General features: G+C 33.3%; 1 protein-coding gene across 1 annotated transcript; it reads left to right on the top strand.

Annotated features, from left to right (window-relative positions):
- The first annotated feature begins 3068 nt into the window (after positions 1-3068).
- Positions 3069-4841, top strand: LOC9300225 (protein DETOXIFICATION 50). Its single transcript, XM_021015595.1, has one exon. The coding sequence runs from the start codon at positions 3140-3142 to the stop codon at positions 4640-4642; it is 1503 nt and encodes a 500-aa protein (XP_020871254.1). The 5' UTR covers positions 3069-3139; the 3' UTR covers positions 4643-4841.
- Positions 4842-13784: the final 8943 nt, after the last annotated feature.

Below are 13784 nucleotides of genomic sequence, written 5' to 3' on the forward strand. Positions count from 1 at the left end.
ACTCCCCACTCGCCTGGGTTCGGCTCTGATACCACTTGTAACGCCCCGACCGTCCTTACCAGTTGGCCCCAGGTCCTCTCTCCGGCCCATGGGCCCACCCCTATCCGACGGCCGGTCCGCTACATCCGGGAGGCTTTAAAGACTTGTTTACCAACCCTACAAATCATCACATGATCATTCCCTTTGTTTTGTCCTCACTCACACAGTTCCAACAATCACTTTCCGGAAAGTTACCCATCCTGAAACTACTCCAGCTCTAGCACGCTTAACTATGGAGTTTTCTTAGGACAATTGTCCGAAAAGATAAGTGCATTTTGGTGACATAGGTGGCCAAATAAATTCTTTTAAACCTCTCCGCATGCATCATCATATTCCTGAAACCGGGGTATTACAAATAGTTAAAGTGAAAATAATTAATTTAAAATTTGAAAGTATTATACAATAGAAAATGGGAAAAATGTCATTTAAATCGTCACTTTGCCATTTGTGGAGGTTTAAAGCATGAACTTTGAGCCTGGTTCTTTTAATCCTAAATTTCTAGTTGACTTTCAATTTAATCTCTAACTTTCGTTGACGATGCCGATTGAGGCACGTCTTTAACTGGACAAACGGAGGATTAAGACGTTGTTATCTATCCGTTTAATATATCCGTTAATAAGCTAAACGATGTCGTTTAATCAAATGAAAACCCCCAAATTCGATTAAGCTCGAACCCTAGAATACCAAATCGAAATTAGAAATACAAAATCGAAAATTCTCTCTCGTTTTCTTCGCTCCGCTATAGTCTAGTTGACCTGTGTTGAGTTTTCGATGTAAAGATCCTTACACCTAACCCACACACGTACTAATCAGGCATTCATCTGGCAGCGAGTACTATCGATTTCTAGGAGCTAGAACTCATCGGAATAGAGTCAACATATCCTGAGGAATATAGATGAGATCGAGATTTGAGAAGAAATCGAGATTAGAGAAGAAAACGAGAGAGAATCTTCGATTTTGTATTTCTAATTTCGATTTGGTATTCTAGGGTTCGAGCTTAATCGAATTTAGGAGTTTTCATTTGATTAAACGACGTCGTTTTGCTTATTAACGGATATATTAGACGGAGAGATAACAACCTCTTAATCCTCCGTTTGTCTAGTTAAAGACGTGTCTCAATCGGCTTCGTCAACGAAAGTTAGATATTAAATTGAAAGTCAACTAGAAATTGAGGATTAAAAGCACCAGGTTCAAAGTTCATGCTTTAAACCTCCACAAATGGCAAAGTGACGATTTAAATGACATTTTTTCCGATAGAAAATAGATAATCATGTAACACCTTTGTAGCAATAAATAGTTTTTTTATTTTTTACTTTGATGTAATTTAGAAAACATCATTATATAACAGTGCACATTAATAAAAATTGTAAAATAAGTCCCTATGTTATTTTATGTATAGAAAATTTAGCGAAGTTTAGTTATTGACCAAAACAAAATGTAGGTGAAATTTAGCGAACATTTTGTTTTTTTGTCCCAAAATATAAGTTCTCTTCCTTATATGTTTTCTTTGGTCCCAAAACGAATATTTTTCTTTCTTCTTCAGTGTTGATCACTATTTTGCCTGAACATGTCTGGTCAACGTCCGACCAGCCAATTCCACTTATTGTTTGCATATTAACGAACTTCCATCTTTTTATTGATTAGAGTTTTTATTATAACGTTTAAATTTTCGCTTTTGCCTAAAGAAAAATTATGGCCCTAAAAGTTCATAATTAATAGAAAACATAAAATAAGTACGATACGAACGACTGAATCACTGAAGATAAATAAAAGATTGAGACCATATTCTTGTGAGAATTGGTATAAAAGTAAGTTACAAACATTTTGTTTAGAAAGAAATGATATATTGCACTTTTTAAAATGTGTTATGCATACTTTTTTTAGCTGTCCTTAATCCGCAAACTCCTCCACTTGGGAAATTCTCTTTAGGTCTAATTCAACGCGTGGGGCACACCGTGTGTAAACTTGCGACTTTGAAAAGTTATAAACTGAAAATGATGTAAAAAAAAAATAAAAAAGGGAAAAAAAGAGAAGAAGTTTCTATGTGAAATTGAAATAGGTTCAAAACCCACTGGTCAAGTACTTAGTGGCACGATAAACATGAGAATTTGACCGGTCCCTTGTTTCAGTTTTATTATTACGTTCCGTGTCAGTTAATTTGAAATTCTAATCATGTCGTATTTGATTAAAGAAAATAGTGATGATCAAAAGTTATATTTTGTGTACTTAAATATTTGAGTTGGGCCTCGTCTATCATATGGCAATATCTACTTTTAGTGTGTGAACGTAAATTACCAATTTTAAGGTCCTCATGTTAACGTAAGTTATCTTAACTTACGTTAAGACGAGGACCTACAATGTTAAAACTGAATTGATTGATTTATACGCATGCTAACCATGTATCACTATACATATTCAAACTGAATAGAAACGTGTATACAGATTTAAACTATAGCCAACTATAGTTAATTGCGTGTATATGAATTCAAATGTAATAGAATACATGTACAGTATAAAGATTTACATTAAATATTTTATCCATTGAGTGAAAATAAACGTATGACAAAAGAAATAGAAAATAAGAAATTCTTTTTTTCAATCACAACATTAAGCTGGTAATATATTGATTTATGCGCAGGATTCAAACTAAGTAGAAACCGTGTCTACAGATTTTATATGAATTCACATTAAAGACTGTATATGTTGACTAGATAAAAATCTGATTTAAAAAGAAAATAATAAATATTATCGTTTGAAATAATTACTTTGAAGTTATAATATATCTATTTATATGCATAAATATTATGTAACACTATACAAATTCAAATTGAATAGAAACCGCGTATCTAATTTTTAACTACAGTGAACCACTCGAGTATACAAATTCAAATGTAATAACTAATAAGCGTGTAACCATTTGACTTGAAAATAAAAAACATATGACCAAAATTGAATAATAATAATATTATTAAAATCCACACACTAATAGCTTTCTCTATAAAAGCCAAATGCTTAACCAATCTTCTTCACACCTACAAATCTTCTTCTCTCTCTCTCTCTTTCCCTTCTTCTGTCACAGATATTGACAAAAACAAAAAGAATGAGTCAATCAAATCGTGTCAGAGACGAAGTTACAACACCTTTACTCCAAAAAAGCTCTCATCTCAAAAATCACTCCTCTGTTTTCATAAATGAAGCAATCTCAATCGGCAAAATCTCTTACCCATTGGTCCTCACAGGTCTCTTCCTCTACGTTCGCTCCTTCGTCTCTCTGTCTTTCCTCGGCGGTCTCGGGGACGCCACTCTCGCCGGTGGCTCCCTCGCCGCCGCATTCGCAAACATCACCGGATATTCTCTTTTCTCCGGTTTAACCATGGGTGTTGAATCTATTTGCTCTCAAGCCTTTGGAGCTAGACGCTATAACTACGTCCGCGCGACTATCAAGAGAGGAATCATCCTCCTCCTCGTCACTTCTCTCCCTGTTACACTTCTTTGGATGAATATGGAGAAGATTCTTTTAATCTTGAAACAGGACAAGAAGCTCGCGTCGGAAGCACACATCTTTTTGCTTTACTCTGTTCCAGATCTTGTTGCTCAATCTTTCTTACACCCATTAAGAGTTTATCTTCGGACACAGTCAAAGACTCTTCCTTTATCAATCTGCACAGTGATCGCCAGTTTTCTTCACTTGCCAATCACGTTCTTCTTTGTAAGTTATCTTGGTTTGGGGATTAAAGGCATCGCCTTGAGTGGTGTTGTGTCTAATTTCAACCTTGTCGCCTTTCTCTTCCTCTACATTTGTTTCTTCGAAGACAAGCTAAGTATCAACGAGGAGGAGAAGATAACAGAGGAGACAAATGAAGATAGTGTGAGAGAATGGAAGAAATTACTCTGTCTCGCGATACCAAGTTGTATATCGGTTTGTCTAGAGTGGTGGTGCTATGAGATTATGATTTTGCTTTGTGGATTTCTCTTAGACCCTAAAGCAAGTGTTGCTTCAATGGGAATTCTCATCCAAATCACTTCCCTTGTTTACATTTTCCCTCATTCCTTGAGTTTAGGAGTCTCGACTCGGGTCGGAAACGAGCTTGGTTCGAACCAGCCAAAGAAAGCGAGAAGAGCCGCCATTGTTGGACTTGGCCTCAGCATCGCCCTCGGGTTTACAGCTTTTATGTTTACTGTCTCTGTCAGAAACACATGGGCAATGTTTTTCACCGATGACAAAGAAATCATGAAGTTGACTGCCATGGCTCTGCCAATCGTTGGCCTTTGCGAGCTCGGGAACTGCCCGCAAACTACCGGATGCGGTGTTCTTAGAGGCTCTGCGAGGCCGAAGATCGGAGCTAATATTAATGGAGTGGCGTTTTATGTGGTCGGCATTCCGGTTGGAGCTGTTATGGCGTTTTGGTTTGGGTTCGGATTCAAGGGACTTTGGCTTGGGATGCTCGCGGCGCAGATCACGTGTGTGATTGGCATGATGGCGGCGACGTGTAGGACCGATTGGGAACTGGAGGCGGAAAGGGCTAAGGAGCTCACAACAGCTGTGGATTGTGGCAGCAGCGACGACAAGGAGGATGTGGAGGCTGGGATGGTTGATAATTAGGGAGGAATGAATCATGGTTGGTCTTTAACAAAAAAAAACAAAATTGACTTTCTTTTGAATTAATTTATAACTTTTTTCTTTATTTAGAAGGGAATCGTTGGATGATTAATGTAAATTTTGTAGTGTAATGATAACACAATTCAGAGATTCGTAGTTGTATTCAAGGTTTATAAATTCATAAGTTCAAATTTTGCTCAAATCGCTTGAAACTTTATTCGAAAAAATTCAATTATACACTGTTGGGTTAGTGTGACGATTTTTTGATAAAATAAATAAACTAAACCATTGACCATTATTGAAGAAAATCAATGGACCATTGGGATGTGTATTGTTTGTACTTTGTTAATTCAACCAATCATTTTTTTTTCTCTCTTCCAAATGCTACTAAGTACTAACTAACTAAAAATGGTAGCACATGCGGATCGAAATGTCAAAATATATAACCATATTTAAATAAGTATAATATTATTCATATTTTATGTATCGCAAATAATTAGTTTAGACGGATATTTATCGAAGTCCCTTGCCCATTGATTGACAAATGGTTAATTAATGCTTCTACACCAAGAAGTATGAGGTTTGAGTTCCAGCTATTGTGATTATTAACAAATATGCAGATTAATGGAGACAAGTGTACAAGAAATCTTCATCGATATACAACTAGAGCCGTTTGTCGTGATTCTATGCAGAGAAAAAAGTGTCGACAGGTCGTGAATCATCAAAGGTCTTCATCAAGAACATGGAGAAGGAAGTAAACATGGAAAAGAAGTGTCTCTGTCGTGGATCTAATAAGGGTCGGAAGAACTTGTCCATGGTAGAATCGTCTATGTAACAGTTTACTAGTAAAGCCACGTATCACATTAACCCTTGTTGTCTTGAAACATTGGCCGTACTAGTAGCTCGAGTTTAATTCTGATAGTCAGATAGTAATTGCAGGATCAAACCCATAAAGACGAACATTGACCCATTCGACCCATTTACCGGCTTTGAAATATAAAACCAGCTATTTAAAGGAAATTGATCAAGAGAAATCATCTCCTGTATGATCAAATTCAAGAAATGACCGATGGAGCTTACATGGAACTGAAACCAAACAGCCTAAGCTACCAAATGGTGAATCTACTCGTTAGTTTGACTAGGGTTTCAAAATTCACAGACAAATCCTCGATTTTAAGAAAAATGATCGAACCAAAGGTTTGGTTCACTAAATCAAAAGATGGATTTCTGTGGATATCGGATCTGACATTTAGTATTTGTAAATAAATTGTGGGACAAAAACTCTCGCGAACAAAAGTATCCAAAGTATTTGCAACTTTTGTGAGAATTTGAGCAATAGAAAATAGTATAAAAAGTGTGTATTTGCCTTGTAATTAGAGATTGATCCATCTATTTCTAGGTTTCGATCATGTCATTAATGCTGCAACGTTTGAATTTAAACTCTCTTTGGGCTTTTCGTGGACTTTTCCTCCTAGAGCTCGTAATGGTTATAGCTTGTTTCCTATGAATAGTCGGCCTTCAACGAGCTATTCACCATCATCTTCGAGCTCTTTCAACATGATGACCTGGATCGTAACCATGGGCCCCTTAAATGATGATATGGAGGTGGCGTGGATACTTCCACATGAATTCGGGATTCTCGGTTCAGGATCCTGTATCAACAATTTCAAAATCTTAAACTGAATTTTGTTTGAGAAAAGTTGCAATTTTTCTTAGTTGAGCGCATCCCAATGTTACATACCCCCCTCCGCACAGCCTAGGGCGCACAAACCTAAACACTTGAACATGAGCTTTACCCCCTAAAACCCCATATTTGGACCCATGAACGTACAAACATATGAAAAATATAGAAAATATGTTCATTTTTTTCTCATGTCCCTACTCTTCTCGAGTTTGGTATGCTTTATCCCATGGCATTCTAAGTCATAGTTTCACTTCAAGATGGGACTCCATAATTCCGCTGCTCACAGATTCCTCCTCTCCACGATTACAATTTTTTTGTGTTGAGGTATACTTTTCAAACCACCATTCATGGTATTTGGCTAAAACGTAATGGAAGACGTCATGGAGAGATTCCAACCCCATCCTCAAACCTGATTAGATCGATTGACAAGAGAATTCGTAACCGGCTAAGCACATTGGTGGATTCCCCGCCTTATGAAGGAGGCCTTCGATATTGGTTTCAAACTCATGGCACCTAACTCTCTTTCCAATATTATGTTCTAATGTTCGACTTTCTGCTTAGATGAAGCATTCATTATAAAATAGTTTTTTTGTGAATATAATTTTACATTCATACAAAAAAAAATTTAGAAATAATCAATTTCTTTTAAAACCACAAGTTTGAGTTATAGTATGTTGATTTATAAGAATGTTACCATATTCAGCTATATGAATTCCATTCGATTAGAATCTGAGTGTACAAATTAAACCACATGAGTATATAAATTCAAATGAAATAGAATTCACATGTGTATGAATTTAGACTTATATCATATATGTTGACTGAAGGAAAAAAAAAAACATATGAAAAATTATAGAAAATAATTAATTCTTATAAAAAACAATAAGTTTGAGCTAGAAGTATATTGATTTATGCAGAAGTTACCATGTATCACTATACATATTCAAACTAAATAGATAAAACCGCGTAAAATTAAATAGACTACACTTTTGAGATTTTGACCTGAAATTATTATAAATATGATCAAAATTGGAACACTAATAATATGAAAACCCACATTACTTTTCTCTATATAAAGAAAAAGGCTTAACCAATCTTCTTTACACCTAAAATCTTCTGTCTCATAGTCATAGACATTGACAAAATAAAAGGTATATGCCTCTACGCTCGCTCGTTCGTCTTTATGTATTACCTCGGCGGTCTCGGAGACAACACTCTAGCCGGTGGCTCCCTCGCCGTCGCATTTCCCCGGTTTAACCGTGGGCGTTGAAACTATCTGCTCCCAAGCCTTCGGCGCAAGACGTTATAACTACGTTCTTGCGACTGTCAAGCGAGGAATCAAACTCCTCCTCGTTTCTTCTCTCCCGATTATACTTGCATGGATCTACATGAAGAAGATTTCTTTAATGTTGAACGTAAATCAGGAGCTTGCGTCCGAAGCTCACATATTTTTGCTTTGGTCTATTCCAGATCTCATCGCTCAATCTTTCTTACACCCACTACGTACAAGTTTCTTTGAAACTAGTTAAAAAGAAAATGTTATTTTTGTTTGCTTTTCTATGCTAAGCAATAATGAAATCAAATCAACAAAAAAAGTCATCAGCAAAATTAAACGATTAGTAAATAAAAATTGAAAGCATTGGACATATATATAGAGTCTGAATAAATTCAGAAATGCAAAAACACAATTTTGAATAAGAAATATAACAACAGGGGTTCGATTTTTTCTAATATAAAAACACTGTGAAATCTAAGATTCGTCTTTACAAGCCTTAAAGAATTAAAAAAAAAAGGCAGATATGAAAAGGATGAATTAGATATCTCTAAAAATCGAGCCTAGGTCGAAACTGTCGCGAAGCGAGTCAAATTCAAGCATAAATTATTCCTGGATCGGAGGTGGTGGACGGATTAGGCTAGCTCCCATGATAGAAAGTTTTGCACATCTTTCAGCTACTCGCCAAACTACATGTCTTCATTAAGTTTTGGTTAATCATATTTAAATTGCCTGTTACATAATATTCTTTTGAGTTTCAATAAACATATCAATTGGTAAACAAAAATATAGTCGACCTGACCACCCTGATTATGGTGTAATCTAAAACAAGTATATTAAATCAAAGAGACTAAACTACAACTCATGTTTATCTTATACTAATACATTTGTTGTATGCTCTTATATTATACTGCTACTCGCCAAACTACATGTCTTCATTAAGTTTTGGTTAATCATATTTAAATTGCCTGTTACATAATATTCTTTTGAGTTTCAATAAACATATCAATTGGTAAACAAAAATATAGTCGACCTGACCACCCTGATTATGGTGTAATCTAAAACAAGTATATTAAATCAAAGAGACTAAACTACAACTCATGTTTATCTTATACTAATACATTTGTTGTATGCTCTTATATTATACTACTATATTTTACACCGCGGATCAATTTTTTAACTAAAAAATTAAATTTTAAATTGTTTTTTTTAATATTATTTATTTTATTAAGTGTTTCAGATTGTATAATTGTATTTTGATTGTTAATTTTAAGATCTCATCTGTGATATTAATACTATCCCGTATTAATATTGATCCAACCCGTCCATATAATCCCGTCCCGTGAAATTAAACATCATTTCGTTATTTTTAATAATATTTTATTTAATAGACAAATAATTCGATTCAATTTAAAAGTTTGATTATATATATATATATATATTTAAATTTTAGTTAATAATAATTAATTCTATATATTGATTTCTGAATTAATTGCGTATAACCGACAGTCAAGATTGAAGATTAAAAACCGGATTAAGATTTGAATGACCATGATTAAATGCAGAGATTGTTGAGATCTTTTAAATAAATCGAATTGAATATGGATGTAATTGTGACAAGGATTAGTTATGCTTAATATATTAGGTTAAGATTTTTGGAAATGATTTTTTATGTTAATATATTTAATTTAATTTTGAAAACCTAAATTATTAATGTCAATGACATTTGATCGTAAATAAGTTAGAATTCTAGTATTTATTTCATAAATATTTCCAAAAATGTATATATAGATATAAGTATTTGATTAATAAAATACTAAAAAGAGATTCGTATCCACTAAAACTAGTAATATAAGTTGTGGGAATATCCTCCCTTTTAAGAATTTCAAAGGGCACTACAAATTTTGTCTTTACAAAACAACCAAAGTGGATATAAATAACTCCTTGAGGCACTTCAAACGTTTTCATTTATTAGTTTATTTGTACTTGTTTCTTACGAAATCCCTATCTTCATGGGAGATTCACTTATGTTATATAGTTTCATTTCTAAGATATTTCATTTTTGTTTGCATTACCCCATAAACTAATCAAATGATTAAAAATCTTTAACAAAAAAAAGACTGATTAAACAAGAATAGACCGTGGGTTAAGATCCTTTGAAATGAATGGATTAAGAGACGAATGATACAATGGTAGAGCGACTAGCTATGTAGAAGAATAGAAGATCGAGGATGAAACACCGTAAAATAAACTTTAAAGTTCATTAATTTTGGCCCTAATAAGAAACTGTGGTTATAGCTATTACAGAGAGTATATGGACCGTATGCTTAGGCCCGTTACGTGTAGTTCACGATGTTGTCGGTTGTTATAAACCCTAGTTGTAATCTCTATATAAGACATGATGTTAAGGTTTAACAAAAGCAACTCAGTTCAATATCTTTTTCTACAGTCTGAATCTCAAAACGGATGATGAAGAGAGATCTAGCATTTCTAGTGAACTACACGTAACGGGCCTAAGCATACGGCCCATATACTCTCTGTAATAATAGCATTTAATTTAAATGTTCATAGAATTATATCGTCAAGTATCTATGCCTCTCTATCCAAATTTTTTTGTGATACAAAATGTTTACAAACAACACTTAAATAATACAAAGTCTACTCAGCATATAGTTGCTGTCGATGTAAAACATTTAAATTTTTTCACGAAAAAAGATATTGATTCAGAGGAGCTAGCTGAATAACGAGATGATGTCAAGAAAAACAATTCGATTAGCCACATTACAGAAACTAATTCAAAATGTACACATGAAAGGCCTTTAGAAAATATAAATTAGGAAGTCAAATGAGTATATAGTGAGCTCACCAATAAATGATTATAATCGATCACAATTCTCGATACTTCCCACTATTGAGCAATATTTGAACAAACTTGTAAATCCTTGATGATGAAAGAAGTAAAGTCTAGATACATTTTTTCATAGTGTTGAGAAAGAAAAAATCTCAATAGATCCTAAAATCATGGTTGAGCAGTATATATACTTGGGGTTTTGATTATTATTTGCTATTCTGGGGATGGAATTAATATTGCGATTTTATGGTTAGAGGGCATTTGATGCAAATTGGCTTAATTAGATCTAGTGTTGAGGCTTTTGCTCTAGATGAAGGGGTATTACTGAAAATGCGGGTGCTAATTGCGACAGAAATATAATCCCAATAAAAATGTATCACTTTGGTTTTCGAACTTATCAGTGATACAATTTTATTTATAAAAATATAAGTAGTTCATTACACTCAAAAGTTGGCCTTTCTGTTCATGGATAAGCTTTTTGACATTTAGACAATATAATTTCCACGTAGATTACAACATGTATATGTAGATGTAATTGTATACTACGTTAGTTAATATTCTAATCGAATACAGAACCATATATGAATAGAATATACACATTCTCGGATTACGCACGTGTCGTCGTATATATATCATCACTCCATTTACAGAACATTAATATTAATATTGGTATTAACGAATAAGATACACCGAGGTTGATCCCTACTATTTAACAAATAAAATAATTTTACAAAGAGCTAATAGAATTAGATTTCTCAAATTATTGAAGTCAAATGATAGATAGAGAGTGGTGGGCTTGAAGGAGACAAGACAGCAGAACGAAGAAAAAGGATGTTGCTGTTCGTTCCGTGGCTCACTTTGGTCTTTTGGTTAGCTTCAGTAGACAATAATCACTTTTTATTCAAACTTATTTATCGTCCTATCGAAATGACCAAAAGCCGTACATACAAATATTGATATTATTTGTGTTTTTGTATAGTTAAATTTATTTTATTAGTGTTAATTTTTTTTTTTTTTTTTGACATCTTTGGATCGACAAGGTCCGATCCATAGCTAATTCCTACTACGCGGAGTAACGCGACTTAGTGAAATCGAACTCCGGTGGGAAATGCGGAGTCAAATGGACTTAACCACTTGACTAAAGACATATCCCCAATTAACTATATAAGGATTCTTGATTTATTTGGAGAGACAGATTCCTTGTAAGCCCAAATGCTTAATGGACTAGTCTTATATTATACATGTTATTATTAACCAATAGCTGAAGTTTAAGATGCAGTTTTGACTTTATTTTGATATTTTTATACAGAAAGATTATTAAAGGTATCTACCTATTGTCATTATTCTGATAAAGACACAAGTTAGAGGGTCTTATCACAAAATTTTGACTTTTAGTTTTATTTACCAACTTAATTAGAATTTATAATCATAACTAACAAAATATTTCAAAGGACGTATCACGTACGGTGTGGTGTGCATGCAACCCAACCCAATACTCATGCATTTGACTTTTCCTTGTGGACGTCAGAAATACGTTTGACATCTTCAATTTTTTTTTCCTTTTGAAACTAAAAATAATAAGTTAAGTAAACATCTTCAAATATATGTAAAGGGTTTATGCATGTACTAGTCTTCAAACCCATGTTAACAACAAAAAAAAACTAGTCTACGACAAATAAAGAAAGTAATTAAAAATGCAAGTCCTTGATATCTTGCACAAGCTAAGTGGATACCATTACTAGTGTAACCACGTATCTCTCCGTTGCTGGTTTTAGAACAAATCAACGGATATATTTGTTAGGTACAGTATAACTTTTATAAGTTAATACTTCGATAAATCAATAAATTTATTCGGTCCAAATTAGTTTTTCCAGTCAATTAATTTATTAATAATAATTCTATAAATTAATATCATAGTTCCTGTTGAAAATGTGTTTTGTTGTTACACATTGCAAATGTTTCTATCAAAATGAATGATATTCCGTCTCATTCTCTTAATATATAACATAAATTATATAGTAGCAATGATATTGGTAGAAAAGTCTCGGCCATGTGGGTTTGAGTAGTATTGGCTACCGGGGTTCAAATTCTAACATGGTTTCTCCCGATCCTATGATTAATATTTGGGTCTAAAAAGCCTTTAGGATCACCTGAGTTCTAAAAAAAAATGATATTGGTAGAAATTGAAAACTTGGCAAGTGCTAACTTTATAAAGCTGTTAATAGTGTCACGCACCATATGGTCTATGGTACACGATGAAAGTCTTCATACCTATCTTTAGCGATGTCAAACGTTTCAACTACCTCCTTTCGGCCAGAAAACATTTGAATTACGTCAAACAATTACGCTTACATTTGTTGAATACATGTTAAGTTTATTGGTTTTCGAGATACTGGACTTCGAATTCTTACATACTCCCTCCGTTCTTTTATAAGTGATGTTTTAAGCTTCTAATTTTGTTCTTAAATAGATGGTATTTTCAATTTTCAATGCAAAATTAATTCAACATACTCCCTCCGTTTTTTTTATTATTTTTGATGATTTATTGTTCTTTATTGGTTGATTAGATAATAAATGATGTTTTAGTTTAGAAATAAACAAAAAAATAAATGATTTCTGAAAATATGTGCATTCTCCTAAAACATCACTTATAAAAGAACGGAGGGAGTATAAAAAAGTTAACCAATTATTCATTGGGTACCTCGTAATAATTAGTTTGAGCTTTGATCTTAATTGCCCCAAAAAAATATCAAAAAACATGAAATATACATCCGCTGTGAATGTGATATGTTTATAAACTTTTGATTGAAACTTACATATGTAAACAGCCAGAGTAACTCATCTGGTTGAGTAAATATTTCTTTTCGGTAAAGATGTTGAGTTTAATTTTAAAAAATCGATTTGTTACTACAGTAAAATAGTCATATTCAAGATCAGAGAAGATAATTAGATCTTATTTATTTATCCATTATTATTATTTTTAAGAGAATTAGATTTGTTAAATGATCTCTCCCAAAAATGTGACTATGAACTTCAATTTTGCAACTACTAAATACTATAACACGTTCTTTGGAGAAAAAAAGTCAAGATAATTAATAAAATTTTTGAAAATAGTAAAATGTTTAGATCGAGATCTACCTCGAATTCAAAGAAGTGAAACAAGAATATCTACTTCGAAACTTGAATTACGTTGTGTACTGCAGATTCAATCAAGTACACTACTAACTAAACTCTTTCTCAACTTGGCATTATTCAGTAATCAGTAGTACTAATAAACTAGATATCTATGTGCGGAATAAAGTGATTCAAATAAAATTATTATCCTGGATCCAATATC

The sequence above is a fragment of the Arabidopsis lyrata genome (assembly GCF_000004255.2).
Source record: "Arabidopsis lyrata subsp. lyrata unplaced genomic scaffold ARALYscaffold_8, whole genome shotgun sequence".
Taxonomy (NCBI): Eukaryota; Viridiplantae; Streptophyta; class Magnoliopsida; order Brassicales; family Brassicaceae; genus Arabidopsis; species Arabidopsis lyrata.